At 44.9% G+C, this 23,994-nt stretch overlaps 1 protein-coding gene and 1 long non-coding RNA gene across 5 annotated transcripts in view; both read right to left on the reverse strand.

The window, feature by feature from the left end:
• LOC148007702 (uncharacterized) overlaps positions 1 to 11,597 on the reverse strand; it is a 28,069-nt gene extending 16,472 nt beyond the window's left edge. The window contains exon 1 of the long non-coding RNA XR_015646872.1: positions 11,459 to 11,597. This is a non-coding gene — a long non-coding RNA (uncharacterized LOC148007702). The remainder of the gene's footprint in view (positions 1 to 11,458) is intronic.
• Entrep2 (endosomal transmembrane epsin interactor 2) overlaps positions 1 to 23,994 on the reverse strand; it is a 411,852-nt gene that overhangs the window by 153,378 nt on the left and 234,480 nt on the right. For 2 of the 4 annotated variants that reach the window (XM_087589082.1, XM_087589077.1), the window contains exon 1: positions 12,037 to 12,320. The exons of the other annotated variants lie outside the window; for them this stretch is intronic. In XM_087589082.1, the coding sequence (XP_087445208.1) occupies positions 12,037 to 12,057 (21 nt within the window). In that variant the 5' untranslated portion in view covers positions 12,058 to 12,320. Of the gene's footprint in view, positions 1 to 12,036; positions 12,321 to 23,994 lie in introns of those variants that run through there. 4 annotated transcript variants of the gene reach the window in all.

Genomic DNA, 23,994 nt, shown 5'->3' on the forward strand with positions numbered 1-23,994 from the left:
AATGGACCAAGGCACCAGACATTAAGAGCAATTGTGATTCTGCACAGATATCCCAAGGGCCTGCCGTATGGATACAGAACAGTAACTGGCATAATTACCATCTCCTTGACGGGCCCTCCCTTCCAGACTTCACCTACTGCCCACTCCTGCCCAGTAGCCAAAGTAACCCCTTAAAAATATTGAGTCAATGGCCTGGAAAGACCTGATAGCAGGACTTTCCGGTGGACCCTGATAAGAAAAGGGGAAAGGAGGGGAGTTGGGGACAAGTGTGCCTAGAGGGTCTGGACAACTGAGAAAATGTCAGTGTGTGGGCTAAGATGAATCACTGTGAAGAGAAACAGACTTGGGTGGGGGATCCTGAGATTCCCTGCTGTGTTCCTCGATGTCTGTTCTTCCAGTGGCACTGTTCACTGCCATGATATAGATTTAACTAAGATGGTTTACTCACCTATTCACCCACTGACCTACTGACCTACTGACCTATTCACCTATTCACCACTCACCTACTCACCTATTCACCACTCACCTACTCACCTATTCACCCACTGACCTCCTGATCTACAGATGAACAAAAGCATAGTATATTACCACAAACATTATCATTCACTCACAAATTGACAAAGTCACTCACAAAATGACAAAGTCCTATTGTTTGAAACACGAGTGAACTTGGAGGACATTATGTTAAGTGAGAAAAGGTCAGACACAATGTGTTCATTTGCTAACTATAGAAGCTCAAGGAGGTGGCCATGTTGAAAGAGAGATGAATAGTGTGCCATATAGGAAGTGTTTGGGGAAGGGAGGCAGAGCCTGGCTAACAGGAACCAACATATATTTACTTAAGAGAATTTTAAGCTACTGTTTCCAAGCACAGTGGGGCAACTCTAACAAGAGCTAACAAGAGTGGACCCTGTGGATTCCTAACACCGAGACAAGATACTGTTTGCAAAGACAAAAATGGAGATACTCTGATTTGATCTTTAGATCTGCAGGAGTTTATTAAACTGTAACACCCTGTAAGTAATTATAAATATTATAAGTCACCTTAATTGGTTTTTAAGTCTTTGTATTATTCTTCTCCTGTGGCCAAGTTTAACTTCAGATCTGTCTACTAGGAGTTCACACACACACACACACACACACACACACACACACACACACACACACAGACACACACACGCATGCACACACACTGCCCAGACAGTTGAGCACATGAGTCAAGAGCCCAAGAAAGAAAACCAGAGACATTATTAAATTGACAAGTATGGCTGAAATTACACTAGGAAGAGGAAGTGGACAGAGAGGATGACTCAGGACTTGGTCTCCAGGACATGATGAATGCCATTGAGGGTGGGAGGACAGTAACACTCTGCTGACCTGGAAGCCAGGGAGAGAGGGTGTTTAGAAGGTCACAGGGTTAAACAACAGAGGACAGGTTTGGCATAAATGGGAGTTCTTCAGAACGCCAGCATCATGATGCCCTGTGGGTACTGGGAATGTTCCTTGAGGATGAAATACAGAGCCAAGTCCAGTGAGGCAGGAAATCAGAGTCCTGGGGAAAGTCTCCAGTCCAGGATTGGGCCCTTGGTGATAATGGAGAAGGATCAAGGATGATTAACCAAGGAGCAAGACAGTATTGTCTGAGGAAAGTGTGCTCCCTCGTGACTGGGAGGCTGGAGGGCACCAAGAAGCAACAGTCAATGGGGAAGAATGCTGGTAGAAAAGCCATGTAGGACACGTCTGGAACATTCTGTGCCAAGGTATTTCTTTTAAGGAACTTGCGAATTCAGTTCTAAAAAGATGAGCCTCTTTCCACTCACACCCTGCCAGTTTTTATACTTTTCTTATATTTTCCCCCCAAGAGCAAGTTATAGCAAGGTTCCTACGACCTACAGAAAAATTCTGCAATGTTCTATTTTTAAGATTCATTGCCAAGAATCCAACTGTGTAAAGCAGTATTTCTCCCTGGTTTTCTGTAACTGAATTAGAACATTACATTCAAAAATATATCTCTACTTATACCCTCTCCATTTTAGAGAGAGAGAGAGAGAGAGAGAGAGAGAGAGAGAGAGAGAGAGAGAGATTTTTACTTAACCACAACCAAAATCTGAGAAGCTGAGTTTAATAGTTGGTCATATGTAATTTTTAAATTGATATGTAAAATGCCCAAAGTCAATTTAAATGGTTAAGTAATCCAAGCATACTGATAACTACCATTATTTCCTTTAGTTTTGGGGCATGGTATAAGATAGTGCAGCTACATAGACCAGACTAGCCTATAACTTGCTTTGTTGGATAGGCTGTCGTGGACCACATCATGATCCTTCTGCCTCAGCACCCTGAATTCTGGGGTTATAGGTATGTGCTTCTTCCCCAAGCTCATTTCTCATTACTTCCTGTCATTATTATCACGTGACATTGAAAAAGTAAGTAGGTCAGACATTTAGAAACAGAAGTTCGACCCCGGGTTTTACAATTTTACTATAACCGATATTAGATGTGTGTTAAATAAACATGGCCAAAAAACAAAAATGGAAGAAATTAGATAAAGAGAAAAAATAATTTCTCCATTTCTATAGACTGATTATGACTAACACTACTTTCACTCTGCATCCTGCTACCCAATCCCCAATGTGACCAGATTTGGAATTTCATTAGGTAATCAATAATGTTATAAGAGCGAGCTACTGTGCTCAGAAGAAAAGAGACGTCTGACTGTTCTGTCTCTGGGTGTCTCTTTCTTTCTGTGACCCACCACCCCACCCATCATACACACACACACACAGAGAGAGAGAGAGAGAGAGAGAGAGAGAGAGAGAGAGAGAGAGAGAGAGAGAGTGTTAGAAAAGACCCCATGAGCACACATAGCCCTCACCAGGACCTGGCTATGTGATACTTCTTAAAATATACTTTGGGAATATTATGCATGAATTTCTGGTTTTGTTTGTGGCTTTTTAAACTACTTCTCTTATTATTAATTATGTGGATATCTGTGTGCTGTGTATGGATTTGGGCACATGAGTATAAGTACCCACAAAGGCCAAAAGAAGGTTGTCTGATTCCCTGGAGACAGAATTACAGTAGCGTTGTAAACAGCTGGATATGGGTGTGGGAACCGAACTCTGGTCCCCTGCTATGGCAGCAAGCACTCTTAAGTCCCAAGCCCTCTCTAGCTACAAATTCAAAGCATTTTGATCATATCCTCCCTTCATTCCCCATTGTTACACTGCTATTGGTCACCCAGCAGAACCTGATGTTAACACCCAATTGCTGAAGACACCAGACACATTTAGTGTTGGACTTGGAGAAATAGAAAGAGTTCTGACCTGGAAGTCTTCTCCTTGCTTCTAGCTTTCCTGGTGCAGAGAGGTACTAAATAGAGGGATAAAAGTTATCCATCATTTTATCCAGCTGTGAACTCTGTGAGCTGCAATAAGGACCCACCGGGTGAGACAGGCACAATGATACAGTGAATGCCTTGTGGGTGACCAACAACTGTCTGATTCAATTTAAAGCCTACATTCGATTTAAAGCCTACACAATAGGAGAAAAATCCAGATTTGATTTGAGACTTCTCTCCTCCTCCAAGGCTGAACCTTAGAGAATAAATGTCTTATCTTTTTTTTTTCTTTTAAGGAATTCAGTCTGTGGTGTTGTGTTACAAGTCTGAGCTAAGACACCTAATTAAGGAGGTTTTTATTTGTTTGCTTTTTAGGTAGAGAAAGAACATATTGTTACAATGTCTATTATGATGTGATGTCACTGTTTGGTTTATTGAGACAAGGTCTCATTCTGCAACCCATGCTGGACTCAGACTTCAGTCTTCCTGCCTCAGCCTCTTGAGAGCTGAGCTTACAGATGTGTATCACCATGCCTGGCAGTGAAAATATTTAATACACACATATGACATTTTTGTAAGATAAACAACTGAAAACCCAACAAATTTCTTTCCCCTAAGATGCCTGTCTACAGGTTACTTCAGCTATTCTCCCCAACCCTGTCAGTCACCCCTGGCAGCAATGTGGGTGGTCCTTCTTGATGTTGACTTTTACTTTGCCATTAAACTCCCGTCTGGTGATGCCTGGTCCCAAGAACAGGCAAGGGAGAGGTCTGAACAGCGTCTCAAAGCAAGCCTGGCCTTGAGAACTGAAGAGCTGCACTAAATTTCTGAGGCCTACCTCCGCCTTGGGGAGACACCGCTCTCCTTCTGATCCCGTTAATTCCTGCACCACAAGGTCATGCCTGCTCTTTTGTATGTCACCCAGGAGAGTGAAGGAGCCACACAGGTAAAGTGCTCAGGGTAGGGTCTGGCACAGTAAAGGAAGTATTTCCAAACCAATGTAAAACAGTTCAGAGCAACCCATGCCTTTCTGTGCTGCCTAGTCTAAGTTTCTAGCACTTCTGTGAAGAAGGCTTTATTATTCTTTATAGCACTGGGGACCCTAGAACTTTGTGCATTCTGGGCAGGTGCTTTACACTGGATTGTCTGTATATGTGCGTGTGTGTGTGTGTGTGTGTGTGTGTGTGTGTGTGTGTGTGTGTGTGTGTATGTATGTATGTATGTATGTATGTATGTATGTATGTATGTATATTTGAGACAGGATCTCACTCTGTACAGTTCAGTCTGGCTTAGAACTCACAGAACAGACTGACCTTAAACTCACAGCAAACTTCCTTCCAGCCCCTCACCCCACCCATGCTAGGATCACAGGCACGCCCAGACTGAACAAGACTACCTAATCTCCTTTTGTCTTCCTGAAAACAAGACATAAAAAAAAATTCTCATATGAAAGATACTCTTCCCCCACCAGGGGAAAAGAGACATTATTCCACAAGGAGCCACAGCCAAGAGGATTTGGACCAAACAGCCTTGTTAAAATAATTATCTTCCTGTACCTTCCTCACAGTTTTCCGGCAACTGCCTCCCTTGTTCATCCAGGATAAAAGCATGTGGGGTTAGCTGTTTCTGCTGGCTGTAATTTTTTTTATGAGGGCTCTTATGTGCATGAAGCTGTGTAAGCCTGTGTGCTTTTCTCCTTCCTGTTAATCTCTCCTATGTCAATTTAATTATCAGACCCAGATGAAAACCCTAAGAGAACAGAGGCAGACTCGGCTTCCCTACAATCCAGTGTGTATTTATAATGTGAGAAAATGCACTCAGAAGTCATGGCGTAGAGGGAAGTGGTAGTGACAGCTACAAGGCCAAGTCTTTCAGGACAGCGTCAGTCTCTGCGACGACGCCAAGGCCCGGGCACCTGTCACGAAGTCAGCACTGTGTTACAGGGCTTAGTGGAATCCCCTACCCCCTTCCCAGAGACAGCTACATTGATGTGGCTCTAGACAAGGTCTCTTTGGGTTCCAGCCAAGGGATTAATCCCTGTGCCTCAGTATCCTTGTCTATGGAGGTACGATATAATAACGTTGACCATGCAGGGCAACTGTAACATTGCTCAAAGTAAAATGTTACACTGATTGCATAATGCCTAGGACCCAAGACCCCTCAGTCACTGTTCAGGCTAGCACGTCATGGTGGGAGCGCAGCGTGGAGCAATCATCCCGCCTTGTGCTGGCTAGGAAGTGACTGGCAGGAGAGAGGAAGAGGGAGCAGACAAGTGTGTGTGAAGGATGATGGTACACAGCTATGCTTCTCACCAGTTGAGACACAAGGCTCGAAGTAAGTTCAATGTCAAAAGACATACAAAAAATCCCCACAAATATAGTCCAAACATCCCCTTCAAGAGCACACCTGTAAGGGCTTAACTTGGTTCCCTAGGCTTTGAAGGACAATTATCTGAACCCTATCACAGACCACAGTGACCTGATTCTTCACATGGACAAGACAAAGATGTTAGGATGTACACTGACAACAATGAAAGAGAGACGGAGAGTGGTATCCCGTATACGAACCAGAAAGGTCACCGGGGACAGGAGTCAACAGAGAAGGAGAGACAACACTGGAGTCTTCCCCACCCACCACCTCATACCCGAGAGCCCTGTGAGCAGACAGAATTGGGAGACTTCTCATCACCATTTTCAAACCTGAGGTGGTAGGAGCTGAGTTAGGCGTAAGCAGCTCTAGGGAAATTAAAACTTCTCTCTCTTGCAGAAGCTCATGCATTACCTGAAGGAGATCAAACCAGAAAGAAGGGTCCAGGCTGAAGTAAGTGAGGTGCATAGTTCTGGTTCAAACCCCTGCCTGCCTCAGCCAAGAGGCGGCTTTGGAAAGGACACAGGAGTCCAGAGCTGTAGCAAGGGAGTGGGGAGCAGCTGTGCATTCTGGGTACCTGATTTCAGGTTGGGCCCTCTGAGATGACAACATTCATGTCTGAAAGTGTGCTTCTGTCAGGAAGAGGCAGTGCCCATGGGGTACAGAATCTGTCAAGATGCATCTACGCACTCCCCAGCCATGTTCAAGAGTGCAGGGAGGGAAGGACTACATCCAGCTTGAGCAGGACAAAGTGTTGGCAGGGCACACATGCAAACACAGATCTATCAGGCAAGGGAGCAAACTGGGACCCAGACGTGTGAAAACAGCTCATGCATGGGGGAAGAAAACGCCCAGAGACAGGCTCCCTCCAGCAACTGCCCGGAACCTAGGAAGCTAATGAGAAAATGAATCCAGCAAAAGAAAGATGAGAAGTGATAAAAGACGAGGCTAGGATGAAAAGGAGACCAGAGACAGAGCTAAAGAAACCAATTACAAAGTGAGAATTAAAACCCCACCATTGCAAACCTCGTAAATAATTTAGAAGCAGCCTGGGGAACAGAGAAGGCAGGAGTGGAAATCAAAGCAATGGCATTGGGAGGAAGTGGGACTCTTCCAGAGTTACTCTGAGGAGGGGAGAGGCTGCCTGAGCTAACTTACAACAAGGAGGCTTTGTAGAGACCCCTGGAAACCTTTTGTGAACTCTAGAAATGAAATGCTGTATAAGGGAAGACTTATAATCTGAAGATTGCTATAAACGCCAATTCCACTTATTTCGAAGATGAATATTCAACACGCAAACAGGGGCTCTGCAGTGTGGTGGGGAATACGCTTAGTTAAGGGAGGAATTCAACCCTCAGCACTGCAAGAAAGAAAATAAAACGAATTAACACTATCCATCTCATTAAACTAAATTTAATACAACTTAAAACACACATATTAGGCAGGCATGGTAGAGTATGGCACCACATAGGATATGGAGGTAGGAGGATTAAGTAGTTCAAAGCCAGCCTCAGCTACACGAGAAGTATGATAGTCACTCTCAATTGTCATTTGATGGGCATTAGAGTTGCCTGGGAGACAGGCATTTGGCATGCCCGTGTTGTTTAGCAATTTCCTTAAAACTGAAATATCCCAACCTAGCTAGAGGCTTCTTAAGACTCAGTAACTTGTTTTTCATTTATATATATGTATATATATATATATATACATATATACATACACACACATATATAGATACATATATATATATATATATATTACTTATTCACTTTACATCCCACTCCTGCCCCCTCCCAGTCACCCCTTCCAACAACCCTATCCCTTTTGGAGCCCACAATCCTTCCTCCTATTCTTCCCTAAGAGTCCCCAAGCTCCATCCACTGTTTGGCTGTGGATATATGTATCTCTCTGAGTCAACTTCTAGGTAGGGCCTCTCAGAGGACAACATGCCCCTGTCTGCAAGCATAACAGAGTATATCCTTAATAGTTTTAGAAATTGGTGCTTGCCCATGGGATGGGTCTCAAGTTGGACCAGTCATTGGTTGGCCATTCCTTTAAGACTCAGTAACTTTTAAAGGGAAACTTGTTAAGACTCATGAAGTTCCACTTTGAAGCTTCCATCTTAGAAGGAGGCTTATTAAGACTTAAGGAGTAAACAACTCACAAGTCTCAGGAAATCCTTGAAACTTACCAGATTTACAAGGCTCTTCCTTCCCCAAGGTTAAATATGTAGTAAAGACTATGGAGAGGGAACTCTCTGACCTCTCAAAACACCTGGATGTTGTGCAGAGTCCTGGCTTTCATTAGCCCAAGCTGGAGTAGGCTTTTGCTTGATATAGTTGTGCTATATCTGCTTCTACAGGTAACTCCTCCCATACTTCTATAAGTAACCCCAGTAATTTCAGTGGTTCAACTAAATTGGACTTTGACAATTTAGCTTGATGTCCATGCCTTATCTTGGGTGAATAAATATTTGTTCATGTCTCCCCAGGAATAGTGTCGCATGGCAGCATGCAGGAGATTATCTGGATTAGGTTAAGTGAGGTGGGAAGAACCACCTACTGTAGGTGGAATTACTCCTTGGGGTGGGGTCCCAGACTGATTAAAAAGGAGAGAAGAGACAAAAAAAAAAAAAAAAAAAAGGAGAGACCTTGTTGAACAAGAACATGCATTCCTTTCCACACCTTGACTGTGGGTATCATGTGACCAGCTGCCTCAGGCTCCTGCCACTGTGGCTTCCCTACCATGATAGACTACAGTCTCGAATGGCGAGACAAAACAAACTCTTTCCCTTTTCAATTGCTTTGTCAGGGTATTTTACCATAGCAACAGGCAAAGTACGACAGGGAACCCAAGTTCAGTCTGGGCTATATGGAGACCTTGTCTTGTAACGCAGACAAATATACAAAGAAGTAACCTCCAGTATTATTCCTTCACAGCTCAAATCTGTTATCACTATATGATTAAGTGCTTCTGGATTTATGGACATATAATATTAAAGTGATCATTTCTGGCCACTCTGGGAATTATTGTTGCATTTGGTACTTTTCCATATTGCTTAGTTTATTGGAAAAAGATGTACTGTCTTTTTTTAAAAACATAATCTTTATTCTAAGGAGAAGGAAACCCATTAAATAAATGAATATTAGAAACTACTAGAGATGAAGGAGACAGGAACCAAAGACCATGTCATGCTCATGTTGTGACTGAACTTACGGCAGGGGGCCAATTCAGGAAGACAAGAATCAGTCAAAATAACTTCACTGCAGAAACACAAGCATGATTCACCACAAGGAAACATACTAACATCATTGACAGAGCTTGGGGAAAAGCAGCTAAATGAGGTAGAAAATTCTTGACATCCCTTCACTTCAAAACAGTAAGCCAGAATTGGAGGACATTACCATCATACTCTAACATGAAAATACATTCACTTATAATATATACACCTTAACAATGAACATTTAAATCAACTGGACTTCTCACACCAGGATATGGAATAAAGGGGTATGGACTGTGTCTAGGTAGCTTCAACTTAAGAGTCCAGGATGTGAACCCCAGTAAGAAATGATGTCTAGAGGAATAAGACATGTGAATTAAATTGAATTCTCTTATTTGTAGAGTGTGTGGCTATATTTATAGAAAAATGTATACAAACAATAAAAAATACAAGAAAACGTTTGAAGGGTTGTAAAATAAATACACAAAAAGTGGCAGTGTATATTCTAACCACAGACATCCAGTTACAGACTACGATCAAAGGGAAAGCGCATCTACAGTAGCAAAATACACAAATACAAGATTGCGAATGTGCCTAAATGCCATATGATGAAATGGTGCCATGCTCACAAAAAGGGAGAGCTCAAACAGGCAGAAAGACAGACCAAGTGCAGGGATAAGGGAACACCAACCCAGGAAGATAGGACTGTGTGTAGCTCGGGGGACCTTGCCTAGCATCACGAAGCCCTGGTTAGAACCATAGCACTGCATGACCAGGTGTGGTCATGCCTGCCTGGAATCTCAGCTGGAGATAGGAAGAGGATGAGAAGTAAGTCATCCTGGGCCACTGTGATGGCTAATGGTGATGGGATACTGAATCATTTAGAAGACAAATCTCTGGGCGTGTCTGTGAGGGGGTTCTAGGTTAGGTTAATGGATACAGGAAGATCCCCTCCAACAGTCGGAGATAGCATTCCCTGTGCTTAGGTCCCTGGCTGAAGAGAAAGGAAAAAGAAAAGCACCGGCATTCATCACCATCTGCCTCCTGACCATGTACAATCAGCAGCTTAAGCTCCTGCTTCTATAACTTTTCTCCATCATTTACTGCGCCTTCCAATGGTGAGCAGAACAAGCTCGTCCTTCCTTGGATTCTTTCCATAGATACCTTGGCTCAGCAACGCTAAAAGTAATATGCAGTAATTAAACATAACAGGCTCGAGGCCAGCCTGGTATTCATGAGACCCCGTGAATAAAATAAAATAAAATGACAAAAATTAAAAGACAAAAAAAAAAAGCCAGTTCTCCCAAAGTTAATCCATAAGTTTAGTGTCATTGTGATAAGGCAAAATCACCATCATTGTTTTCCAGAGGGCAGGAATATTGATTATATGCCTCATCTGGAAGAACAACTAAGCAAAATCAATAAAGAATAACAAGGAAGGCTAGCCCCGGAGGTATCCCAGTATCCTATAAAGTGACTGCTGGGACGAAGCTGGGTGATACTCATCTGTGAACTGATAGAGAAATGGAATGGAACTGAAATCTCCTGAACCAGGCACATCCGTCTGCAGCAATCTGGTAGAAGAGAGGGAGTCACTTTAAACCACGGAGAAAAGGCAGTGCTAATAACTGCCATGGCGTAACTACGTGCTGTGCAGACAAGGAAACGATGCGTCTGCTTCTTGCCAATTACATTCAAAATGATTTCCGAATTGAACAAAAATGCAAACGAGGGGGTAAGTAGAGGACAAGAGAGGGAGGGAGAGAGAGAAAGAGAGACAGAGAGGAGCTACTTAAGTACTGGAAGAATACTGAAATCCTTCTATAGCTCTGAAGTTGAGAAACAGACCATATAATTGCATTTCCACAACAACGAAAACCTAATACCTTTAGCCTTACAAACTAAAGATCTTAGGTGCTCTATAAAAGTCATTACAGGTAAATCAGTAACACAGGAGGAGGAGTTAATCTGTCTATCCCACAGTGGCTCGGGTGCGGCTGTTGAGGCCTTAAACTTTCCATCCTCTGACCCCCAGGATGTAGCACTGTGTATATGCATGTTACAGACCTGAGAGACAGGTGCACATAGGGAATGCGCACGTGCGCTACGCGGACAGTGTCCTGTTGACTCACGAGCTCTAAACAAAACCGGAACATGGGTGAGGTTTATTCCCAAGCACTCAGCAAAATTAGGGAAAACAGAGAGGAGAGCAGTAATTGTGGGGGAATTGGGATTCTGAGGGAAGGTGAGGAAACAGGTTAGAACAGGGACGACAACTACAAGTCTCGAGAAATACTGAATTAACACGTGTTTAACTTTGTAATAGTAAACGTCTTACATAGCTGTGAGAGGAAACTAATTGAAAAAGTAAAATAAATTCATAAAAGCAAAAGCAACCAACCACAACAAACAGAAACAGGTGGGCCCTCTCCCCGGCTAGTGCCTAACTGGAGAGTGGGTTTAAGGGGCCTTAAAACTAAGTACTTGACTGTAGCTATGAGCCATGTGAGGACGCTCTGACTGGCCCTTACCTTCTCATCTCCGTGCTCCTACCTTTCTGAACACTGGTCACAGATGATCACCAACACTCCCAGCTTATGTGGTTGTGAAGACCAAGCCCAGGACATTTTGCAGCTTAGGTCAGCACACTATCAACTAAGCTCTGCCTCTGGCCTGTACACTAGCGTTTTCCATCATTATTTTGAGGTGGACTCCCACGTGTTAACTATCAGCTGACCACCACCCACACTAGCCTCCCACACTTCAAGTCTGCCCTTTCCCAACTATGCCAAGAGGCCACTTGCCTATAGCATCCTGTTTGTGCAAATGACTTTATAGTATCTGGCCAATGACAAAATCAATTGACATCCCATTTTCTGAATGTGCCTCCATTGTGCCTCCACTGTTAAATAATATAAAACTACATTTTTCCAGCATGTGGATGTAAGGATCATAGATGGGTATGTGGTCTCCAGCAGCAAGGAAAAACAGAGGGGGGGGGGGTAAGAAAACCTAAAAGAGATAGCCGAAAGCAAAAAGAAGAGAGAGAGGCAAAGAGAAACCTGAACACAAGGCATATTTAACAATAAAAGCAATTAATTATACTTACAGGACAATCATGGCAGACCATTTTGAGAAGTGGTCACTTTCTTTGGTATCTAGAAATGAAATAATCTGATACCTCGGGCTGGTTTCACTCATTATAGGGGGAGCAGCAATGGGTACCAATGATAAGAACGGCCAGGAGTGAGTGCTGCTCACAGGTGGCAAGAGAAGGCCAGCTGAGCACACCATGCTCTTCCACTGCGTGTGCCCAGTGTGCTCCGAAGTTCACATCTTTTAAAAGGTGAGAGGTGAACGTCACCCCCACTCATCTGCCAGCACCTCTTACATACTCACAATTCGAAGTCCTCTCAAGTTACAAGGCAAATTAATGACGTTACAGAAGCCATATGCAAAATGATTGTACTGTGGACGAATTTATGGGATAAGTATAATTTTGCTGAGTAGTAAAAGCATTGTACCAAACAAGATCGAAAGTAACCATTCAAAGGAAGTGTTAGAGGGAAAACAGGAACTCGGTGTTTGATAATTAAACTGCAGTGGTAAAACAGAACTCAGTGTATGGCCCCAAGCACTTTCTGCTATTGCCACTTTCAAATGCTGGGTCAAATGGCGCTACTCTGAGTAGCATCTAAAGCCCTATATGGTTACTACCATCAACACAACGAAATGTGTAGGAGCACAAATGTCAATTCTGCTATACCTCAGAATTTTCAGGCATATTCTGCCTATTGGTCCATTAAAAAAAAAGTATAGTAATCAGATTATGGTAATTACAAAGCCAAAGGCAAAACCATGTTCCTTTTCAAATGCCCTGGTAAATGGAATAATGTAAAAATAAAATACTTGAGTCAAAATACTCGGAGGCAGACCACAAAGCATTAAGGAATTCTATCTTTATTCTCTGAGGATTTGCATTCAAAGACTCAATCAAATTTAAATTCATCACTTATGCAAAGTGGAACAGGAATCTCCCATTAAAATTACCATAACTGCTGGCTTGTTTAAATGCTCAAGTGCATTAGATATACCATAGAAAATCCCGATTGTGTGGCTCTGTTCGTGCCAATAATATTTAGGTATTAAGCCAGAGAGCTTGTACAATGGCTGGTGTGGCCAATACATGTGACACCCCGCTGCTTTAGTGGTCTCCAAGAAGCCTACAGAAAGGTGTGAGGTGACGTGAGGGTCAAATCAATGAGCTATGGTCACATGCTGCCTCCTTCCAAGGTGTCACTGTGTGGCTCCTGTACAGGGACAGTAGAGGGACAGGCAATTTTCAAGCTCTGTGGTGTCATTCACAGCTTGGCTGCCCATCCCTTTTTTTTTTTTTTTTTTTTTTTTTTTTTTTTTTTTTTTGCAGTTTAGATCCTACATAATTGAATGTCTACCTAAACTTGGCTCCCACGTGACCCCGCAGAAGTGTCTTGATTTGAGGTGCTAGTTTTTTCAATAGTTTCAACAGAATAACATATTCACCGACGGCAGATTCTCAGCAGCACAAACAAAGGGACGACTGTGCTAGCTTATCTTCAGGCTTAGCGCAGGAGAGAAACAAACTGGCAACGAATGGGTAGGAACCAGTTTCCGAAACCGGATGTCCTCTTTGCGCGCAAATAGCTCCAACCCTTTCCTCCACAAAACAGAGTGACAAGAGAAGCCAATTTGCTTAGAGGCCCATATTAAAAAAAAAAAACTACATTTAACTATTAAAATAACTATTCTATTCAAAACAGGGGTATAAAAAGCAAGGCCATCTTATTTTGACATCTGTGCTGCCCACTCTCTCAGAATCGGAGCTCCTAGGGAAGGTTCCAGGAGTTCCTCGGTGCTGCCTGGGGCATTGCCACAGTTTACGCAGGCTGTCATTTAATTTCAGATGAATGGGAAGAGAGTCTCATGAGCTCCAGAGGCTCTCGTTTTCTCAAACTAGACACAGTGGAGAGAGGAAGAACATGGAGTCAGACACAGTGATAAAGCATCAGGCAGTTCTAGAACAGGGAGCTGGACGGTAGGGTTTTGTTTAGCTGTTGCTTTGAGAAAAGGCCTTTCTGTCCAGCTCAGACTGTCCTCCAATTTACAATCTTCCTCCCCCAGCCACGTTCCAGCATGCTTAACCCCAGTCTTTCTGTCTAAGCAGCTCAGGAGAGCCCCAATTCCTTTGCAAGAATACGAGTGAGTTCAAGTTGAATCAACTATAATATCTTCAACTGTTCAGAAGACCTGATTCTCCAACCACTGAAGCTAATGGCTGCCATCAGCTGAAGCATAGCAGAGGGCACGCACACTCCAAGACTAGAGGTAAAGGTGCCCAGATTCCGGGCACACAAGCTACTAGTGAGAGATTCACATAGAGTAACAATACCTATGTAAAAAGGCAAACAGTCACATCCAGTCTCTGTTCCTACAGGTAAGCACAAAAGAGCACACTGAAGATGGGTGGCTTTGCTCTGATTTTCTGGAGAACTGGAATCCAGAGCAAACTTCTTCGAGAACTGAATCCTGTCAAGCCAGGGTCCAGCATATACTTAGCTGGAGAAAATTCTGGAAATCTTAAAAATCAGTTGCCAAATGCTAGGGGTTGAGCCTATGCTAGCCTAAAAGGAAAATGTAACTGAGTGCCAGTGCTGAGGAATTCCCACACTTTAGCACATTCAATCTCTAGGAATATCCTCATGTTCTCCTGGCTAAGAGCCCAGGAAGATCACTTGTGGGCTGTGCACAGGGGGAGCCCGGTCTTGACAGAGTGTGGACAAAAGCCCCCATATTAGTCTACTCTGCAGAACAGACTTTACCAGCACATTCTCCCATCTACAGAAAGGGTCTTTCCCCACGAGAAAAGAGCTAAGAAGCATTTGTGATGACCATAGCCAGGTACATGACCTGCAAAAGTCTGCCATCAGATTAAGTCACCCCACGCCCATGGCTTCCCACACCAGCAGAGCTCCAGGATGGTCACATGACAGCTGAGAGAGACGCAAGGACTTCTGGGAAAAGTCTGATGACCAAAAGGAAGGGAAATCAAAAAACAAAACAAACAACCCAAACCAAGGCGGACAAGCTGAGCTTCTGGTGCCACACTCAGGGCCCAGTCAGCACAGCCCACACCCGTTATACACCTTGCCCCAGACCTGTTTACCTCAGCTCTTGTTATCCGGTTGCAGTGATATGGCTCGATCTAGAAAGTCAAAACTAGAGCCATAGTGACTGCAGTCTAGTGAAGCCAGTGCTTGCCAGGACTTCACAGCAGTGGGGAGGGTTGGCTAGCTGAAGTGAGCGAGAAGCCACTTTTACAACGCTGTGACAATGAATGCGTGGCAACAGGCACATGTTTGAGCCAATGCTCCATACAGCACAAAGAACAAATCCAAAATGCTGTCCAAAAATTGAAGCATAAGTGACTGTGGATCCTAGAAAGGAGTGGTGAGCATGAGAGAGGAAGAGGACTGTGCTAGAAATATGTAAAATGGCTTCATGGAAGTAGGGGGATACTCACACTGGCAACGTGTGTGTGTGTGTGTGTGTGTGTGTGTGTGTGTGTGTGCGCGCGCGCGTGTGTCTTTTTATTGCTTCTTTCCGAATTTCAAATCATGCACCCCAATCCCACTTATCTCCCAATCTATTAACATCTGTCCTCCACCCTTGCAGCCTCCCCTTCAAAATAAAATTAAAAAACAAAAATCTCACTACAAAAGCTGCAGTGTGTCACTGCGTGTCACACACCATGCCCTTTTGTCCACACACCTTTGCTTGCAAATGTTCACAGCACTGAGCCACTGGTCTTGCTTGAAATCTCGAGCTTCTGCTACTCCATCAATGCTAGACCCTCACTGGGATTCCTCTAGGATATCCTATTGTTAACCTGAGTTATGGAGATCCTCAAGCTTCAGATCTGCAGGACCAGACCCTTCATGCACTTCAGCAGTTCCTAGATGGGGTAGATGTTGGGGTGGGCCAACTCAAAGCACTGAATCTGGGCCTAGGTGGTTGCTCAGTTGGTCAGTCCACCAGCTCTCCTGTACCTGCACCACCAGGGCCAGCTCTCCAGCATTGCCCAGGCTAGCTTAGCCAATGCCATACCTGGCAATGAGCAGGGCCAGCTCATTTGGTCACATGCTCTAAGTGCCAGCTCACTCATACCCCCATACCCATATGCATACTCCACTACAGCCAGCTCGATTGTGCTACCAAGGTGAGGTGCAGGGCCACTCTAAATACCATGACCAGTGAGGAGCAGGGCCAGCTCTGTGTAGTCTTGAACATCAGCATGGCCCCAGGCAGCAGTCCGGACCAGGGATGTCCACATGGCCTTTGGTGGTAATATGAGCCACAGACATCAACACAGACCCTTGCTGCTGCATGGCCATGGACCCAGACATGGCCCTCAGCGGCAGCACAGGCAGGAACTTTACCATGGCCTCAGGTAGCATTTCAGGCTACTCAGAGCAGGCTATACCTCTCCACCCTCATGTTCTGCCTTTCTTCATAGTGATCAAACCATTCTGCTTCTCTTTCTCTCCAATCTCTCCACCACATACTTTCAACCACAGTGGCTGGCCCAGCCTTTGAGTGTCTACTCTATGCTGGCAACTCTTAAAGTCTGTACAGCTGAGGGCAGATAAGCTTGTATGCCTGCACCCTGCTCTACGTGCTAAAGCCGTCTCTCAACTAGGGGTACCAGCTAACACCTGGCATCCCCCACATGTGTGCTGAATTAAACAAGGGGGCAAATGAAGAGCAAACATCGAGGGCTATCTCACTGCTGCAGTGAGAACAGGCGAAGGAGGCTAGGATGATCATGTGGTCCAGACTGTCACAGAAGCCATCACTCTGAGCTCATGTTTACGTTCATATAGATACAGATGGCTACTGATGCATTTGTAGACACAAGTTTATAGCATTGATAAGAACATATTATTTTCTTATTTTGTCAGCTGAGGAGACCTAGAAGTGAAGAACTCAAGATGTACTAGTAAGCCAGCACCCAGGTTTCCCAATAGTGTTCTCCAACAAAAGGAATCCAGAAACCAGACTCCTCAGGGAAATGGCTGATTTGCTTAGGAGCTTGGTGAGAAACATGATGGGCCAGGATGTCTTTAAATACCATAAAGTAAAGAAATAAAAACATGGGTTGGGACTACAGCTCAGGGAATACGTTTGCCTAGCACAGGTGAGGCCTAGGTTCAATTCCCAACACACACACACACACACACACACACACACACACACACACACACACACACACACACGTCAAAAGCCTAGCAATGCTGGAATTGTGTTAACATGACACAGGAGCTGAATGGAAATAAATTCAACAACATTAAGTAACGTTGAGTAAACGCTGAGTAAAAGAATACTGCGAGAAAGAAGGTTAACCTTTCCTAGAGAAATCTGAGTACCGATCCATCTGCCATGTGACCAACCTCAAGGCCTCAATGTACATCATGACACTGTGAACCCATGAAATGGTGGGATGAGGATGGCCTTTCCCTGAATTCCATCAAATATGGGAGACAAACATCAAACTCAGGAGGGGGAGTGGAGGGGTAGGGGCAAGGGGGACAGAAGGGATAGGGAGGAGAAGGAAAAGGGAGGGGAGAGGAACAGGAGAAGGGGCAGGGAAGGAGAGGGAGAGGAAGGGAGAGAGAGGAGGGGAGGGAGGGAAGGGGAGAAGGAGGGGAGGGGGAGGAGAAGGGAGACAGAAGGGAAGGGAGGGGGAAGGAACAGGAGGAGGGAAACAGAATGGAAGGGAGGGGGAGAGGGAGAGAGAGGAAGAAGGAGGAGGAGGAGGAGGAGGAGGTGGATGAGGAGGAGGAGGAGGAAGGGGAGGAGGAGGGGGGAGCGGGTCATACTATTTTCAACCCCTAACACCCGACATCCTGGATGAGATCTGGGTATACACTAAAGAACTATGAGTTAGGGGTTGGGGATTTAGCTCAGTGGTAGAGCGCTTGCTTAGTAAGCGCAAGGCCCTGGGTTCGATACTTAGCCCCGAAAAGAAAAAAAAATGTACGCCTCACTAAGAACTATGAGTTAACTGTGGGCTTGAATTAACAATGTTGCATTAGCTCTGGCTCATTAACTTTCATCCAGGTACTGCCCAAATCCAAGATTGACCAATGGAGGAAACACACGACATGCTTCAGACAGCCACCTTAGTTTTCCATATATATGAAACTGCTCTAGAAGACGAAGTTTATCTTAGAAGTCCAAACAGCAGTCACGAGGCATAAATATCTCCCACAGTCTCACTTTACCTCCCGGTAAGCTGCTTTCATAAAGAAGTGGATACTGGCTGCTCAGTTCTCCAGGGCTGAGCACAAGCGCTGTATTTTCACAACACCTACAGCACGCCAGTGAGCTGCCACTGCCCTGATTCCATCCCGAATCAAATTAATTCACACAGGAGATGAGTTTCAGTCCAAATGAATGGGCTTAACATAATCTTTGCCTGCTTGATATAGGAAGAAAAAAAAGTTAGAGTGTGATTTTCAGCAACACCAAAGATGGGTTACTTCTTGATTTGCATCAGGGGCATGATGGTCATTAGCTGGCATCTGCCTTCTGAACAGCAGGCCCTCTGAGCATGCAGGGAAGACCCAGATTGCAGGTTGGGTATCTTATGACCCTAAGAACAATCTAGATAACTAGAGGCTTCCCCTAATGGTATCTGAACATGGATGTACAACAGCATTGACACTGGCACACCATGCCCATCAGTGACAGCCTGGTGCTAACATTCCAAGAAGGCAAGCTGAGCAGCTGGGCTAAGACAAACTAGTCACCTATACAAGTGCCATCTTCTCATGGTGGCATAACTACCTGAAGCCAGAAATAGAGCATTCATGTGTCAAGTTCCTAGTAGTCCAGGGATCTCAGGGATGGGGACTGGTGCCCTAGAGACCAAAAGTCCAGGTTTCACTACAACTAAGTTGAGGGCAGATTTAAGGTGTTTAGTCAGGAGTACCAGAGGGAAGGGCACGTTAGCCTTAGGAGGCTAAGAAGAGCCCAGCTGCTGAGCCATAAGGCAGGTTAAAAATGAGCTATGTGTACGTGTGCTCTCACCCACGGATCCAAGGAAACCAGGGCGGTGGCTGGTAGTGCAGTCTGCCCAGAGCTTAAAGCGGGGGTGGCAGAAACTATGGGCTACAGATGCCGACCAATGTCACTCATACAGCATTGATCCACCTGAGCAATAGAGGTGGATAGCAGGGTGTCTAAGAAAAGAAATGTGGTATTGCCCTAAAACACAACTGCCTTTTCACTAAGCTGTCAGCACTCATCTCTGCAGGGCCCGGGTGAGGATAACAGGCTCGGTGGCACTAAAGCACAGGTGACATATGTCAATGGTTCGCACGGTCAATGTGATGTTAATCTACGGTTTGCTAGAATAAAACTACTAATAACCAAAAAAAATGCACCTTAGCAAAATGTATGCCAATGCTAGGCTCACACGGAGGTCACAGGGAGCTGCTAGACTCCTCCTTGTGCCCCGAGAAAAACAGATGAGAAGAAACAGGAAATTCAAAGCCTGGTGTGTGGCTCATGCCTGTAATCTCAGCTCTGGGAGGCTGAGGCAGGAGGGGCAAAGACAGTCTGGCTACAGACACGGTTCGAATTACACCGTGAAACCCTGTCAAGAGAGGAAAGAAGGAAAGAGGGAGGGAAGGAGGGAAGGAGGGAAAAAGGAAAGGAGGGAGGAGGAGGGGAGGGGAGGGGGAGGGAAGAGAAGAGAGAGGAGGGGAGGGAAGGGAAGGGGAAAGAAGGGGACAGAAGGGGAGGGAAGGGAGAGGAGGGGGAGAGGGGAGCTTGCCCAGGAAATTCCAAAAGGAACAAAAATTCAGAGCACACCATTCTGACATGGTGACTACAATAGAGTCTGGAGGCAGTAACTTTCCACATGAGTGCTATCCAAATGTTTCAAATGTGAAACCTAAGGTTCCCTACCCCAGCACTGCATCCTATCCATTTATGCTGCTTACACATGGGTACTGGCTAGCAGAAGCACAGTGTTGGGCAGTCTTTAACCAAGAAAAAAGTCATTTGGTAAAAGTCTTCAGACAGAGGTTGGGGGTTTGCGTTTATGGTTGCTTTTTGGTATTTCCTGGCAACTGACCAGGTGGCTCTCAAAGTCCTCTTCCAGCCTGTGGTGCTGTGGTAAGTACTCTAAGCAGTGTCATGATGGGCATGGTGGCAGATACTCTTAACCCCAGCTCTTGGGAGATGGAACTGAGAGAATCAGAGGTTCAACTCCATGCTCATAGAGAGCCTGAGGCTACCCTGGGTTACATAAAACCTTGTCTAAACAACCAACCAACAAACCAGTCAGTAAATAATGTTGGGATGAGGAATACTGCCAAGAACAAGAGCAAAACAATAATGTGGTTCTCAGGCACCTTGGGGAACTCGGCGTGTTGCCCTACTTTCCTAGGAGCTTTCAACCATGTTATTTCTAAAATGCTGCACACCACAGTTCACTGCTAGGTTCTGGGGTCAGGCCAACGATATTCCATTTAGACAACTAACTCTGATGAAGCAGTGAGACCCTGATGAGATCCACTGGGACACAGAGAATGACGTCAGTACATGGTTGCTCGTGCCGTGTTGGGAGTGGTGACAACCAGCCTCTGAAGGAACTGAAAGCAACATCTAAAGCTGTGATAAGAGCTGATCTTGCTGAAGCAGAGTGAAGCTGTGGTTACTGGGGTTGGAGAAGGTGGTAGGGAATGGAGAGAGAGAGGTTGAATGATGGAACAGAAGTGGCCTGGAACCGGATGAGTGACTCCTATTCTCTAGCACGGCAGGTAAACCTCAATGATTAACAATTATGTTCTTAAAATAAGTAGCAGAAATGATGCTGAATGTTCCCAACACAAAGATATAAATGATTAAGGATATATATATATATATATATATATATATATATATATATATATATACCCTTATATATATATCTCAGTTACCCTACGTGACATTTCACATGGCACATGTTCTTGAAATGATACTCTGTCATACAGATATGTACAATTACAGTTAATTTCACTAATTAAATAAGTCATGATAAAAATTTTTAGGAGATATGAACAAGCTAGAGCATAAATAACTAAGAGAATAGATGACTCATAATCTAAATTAAATAACCATCACCCACACAGTCCCTCTTAAGCCTCCTCCACACAAGTGTACTCAACTCCTGAGCTCTGAGACCAGAAAAGATGGGTCTGTGAAGGCCAGTGAGGAGGCTTCGACGTGAATCATTAGTCCCAGAAGAAAGAAAGGCTGACCGTCAACTGGACCCTATGATAAGGGTGGTCTGGACAGCTACCTGGAGGCATGGTGTAGAGAACTACCTCCTTATAAGTCACAATTCACACCGGGTGAGAAATACCCATCTGGGGAGCCTGGTCTTGAGGGGCCATTGGACAATGAGATGCATTGCTCTTGGAACTCAGTGACCTTACTTCCTTCAGTACAGCACCTCTCTGTCTTGATTTATATCTGCTTTCTCTTATTTCCCATGGGAAAATTAAAATTGTTAATTTTCAAAGGTGATCCCATGCTGTGAGTTGAACTCTATCTTCCTTGAAATTCATAGACTGGCATCCTCCCACCCCCCAGGAGCTCAGGTGTGGCCTTCTTCAGACTACCAATGTCAGCATCCCTAAAGGTGAAGCTGTGCCTGAACAGAAGGGTTACAACCCAACCCAACTGTGTCCTTATACGAAGAAGAGAATTGAGCAGAGAGACATGCTCACGGGGAGGATGCCGTGCCACCAGAAAGATAGATACCAGAGTGATGTAGCTATGAACCGAAGGAGAAAAGTTTACCATCAAACCACCAAAGCTCGTAGCTGGTCCTGGAAAAGGCTGTTGGAAGGGAGCGACGCTGCCAACACCATCATCCCAGGCTTCGGCCTCCAGCGTCCTGAGATGTTTCTGCTGCTTGCCCCGTGCAGTCTGCGGCCCACTGCATCGACTTTCTTGGAACACAGTCACCCAGAGAACAAGCACAGAGTATCCAGGGCTTCTGTATGGTTGTCACGCATAATGGTGACCACCACTTAGAAGCAGCAACAGCCTTTTGCTAGAAACCAGGTGACTGTCACTAGCAGGACTGGAGATGAGCCAGGCCACCCTAGAGACCGAATGCTTTACCCCAATTTGCAGCAGCCAGATTTCCCAGACAACCATTTGTTCATCTGTAGCAGTTCCTCTTCACGGGCGTCCATTCTGAGGAGCATGTCTTTACAGTTTGAAGATCTTAAGGGCTAGGATGAAATGGTCTCTGCTGTTATGTGAAACATTTGAACAAAATATTAAATATTAAAGTAAGACATTATGTCGAATCCCATCTGAGGGTATTAAAACACTTTAAAGTGGGGATTTAAAAAGAGCCTTTTGTAGAACATTAGAGGTGGCTTCTCTTTCTGTTGAGCAGGAAGGTATAATTCCTTCCCCGTGAACCCGGGCCAGCCTTTGTGGCTTACTTGAACAAGAGAAGGTGTTAGAGGTGACACTCAAAACAAAAAGTCCAGTCGTGAGAATCCACACAGCTTTGGCCCAAGCTCACCCCATCTGTGTTATGCGCCCATAGCATATATGTCACCAGGAAATGGGCTCATGCTGTGGGCTCAAACAGCCACATGGGAAGGCCACGCACAGAGAGAAAGCTGGTCGGGCAGTGACTCCCCACCTTTACAGCCTCCTTCTTGCTCTAATGCATGAGAGGAACACCTGTTTCTCTGTCACCTTTCGGCCACGGTGACAAAGCGTCTAAGCCTAATGTATTTTTATTAAACTGCCTCATGGTTTGAGTTCAAGGTTATTTGGCTCCATCCTTTCCTGGTCTCGTGGACCAGAGCATTGGGTGGAGAAGAGCTGCTCAAGTCATACAGTCAGGAAGGAGAGAGGAAACTACAGGACCAACTGAACCCTCAAGGACATGTACCAGTGACCTCCCTTTTCCAAGTAGCCTCTCTGTCACCTGCCTGTAGCCTATTAAGCGATTATTCCATTAAAGGAGGTCAAATCCTGCAGGACTCAATCACATTCCACCTTTGAACTCTGATACACTGGGGAATCAAACTTTCAAAACCTATGTTTCTGAGGGACATTGAAGACCTTGTCCATAACATGAATCTTCTTGAACGTACGGCCCCAGGAGATACACCATGGGGAACCAAGGAAGTTGACCAGTAGTCAGAAGCATGACCCCAAACATATGGTCCCAGTCCAAATACCCCAGCTCTTTGTGGGAATTGATGTCGCAAATAAAATGTTTCCCCTGTGCCCTTCCTAAATTCCTCCGCCCCAAAATCGTGAACACCAGAAAAACGGGATGCTCAGTGTTACTACACCTCAGGGTGGTTTACATCCACAACAGAAAACTAAAGCCCAGCTCCCTGTCAGTGAAATATGTTTTCATCTCAGGCTTTTTAACAGAGTTAGGCAGGTTTATCCAGGGGCTGCAGTGCAATTGAAATTCCATTAGAGATGCTTTTTAACCATCAAGTGGGATTAATATAGCTTCTCGCTATGGAGGACTGCAGGATCTCTGCCAAACCACATCTTACACAGTGCTGCTACCCGGCAGAAAAGCATCTCGTGCTCGCTCTCCTAACGGCTGCCCAAGGAAAGTGGCACGGACAGGGCACCAGAACACTCGAAGACCAAGCGAGACTCGGCTCCAAAGTTGGAGTCCAACAGGAACAGAAAGGAACTTCTAGGGTCATGGATGGAATTCATGGCCCTGAATCTAAGGAGGCATCAGAGATGCTGGCAAAACAAGAAACATGAACAAAAACAAAACCATGGCTTAAGACCCTAAGAAACATGGGCTCTTTGACACAATGTGGGGGTTACCTGTGGCAGCCAGAGCGCTAGTGCTCTTGCTACAGCCAGTGTTTACCTACCTCCCTGTCAACTGAAGAAACATCTTCTGCCCAACCTGAGAGCTGCCTTCTATTGTCTCTCGGCTGGTTCAATACACGCTGAAATGTGAAGG

Source organism: Rattus norvegicus, chromosome 1 (genome assembly GCF_021556685.1).
Source record: "Rattus norvegicus strain SHRSP/BbbUtx chromosome 1, alternate assembly SHRSP_T2T, whole genome shotgun sequence".
NCBI lineage: Eukaryota > Metazoa > Chordata > Mammalia > Rodentia > Muridae > Rattus > Rattus norvegicus.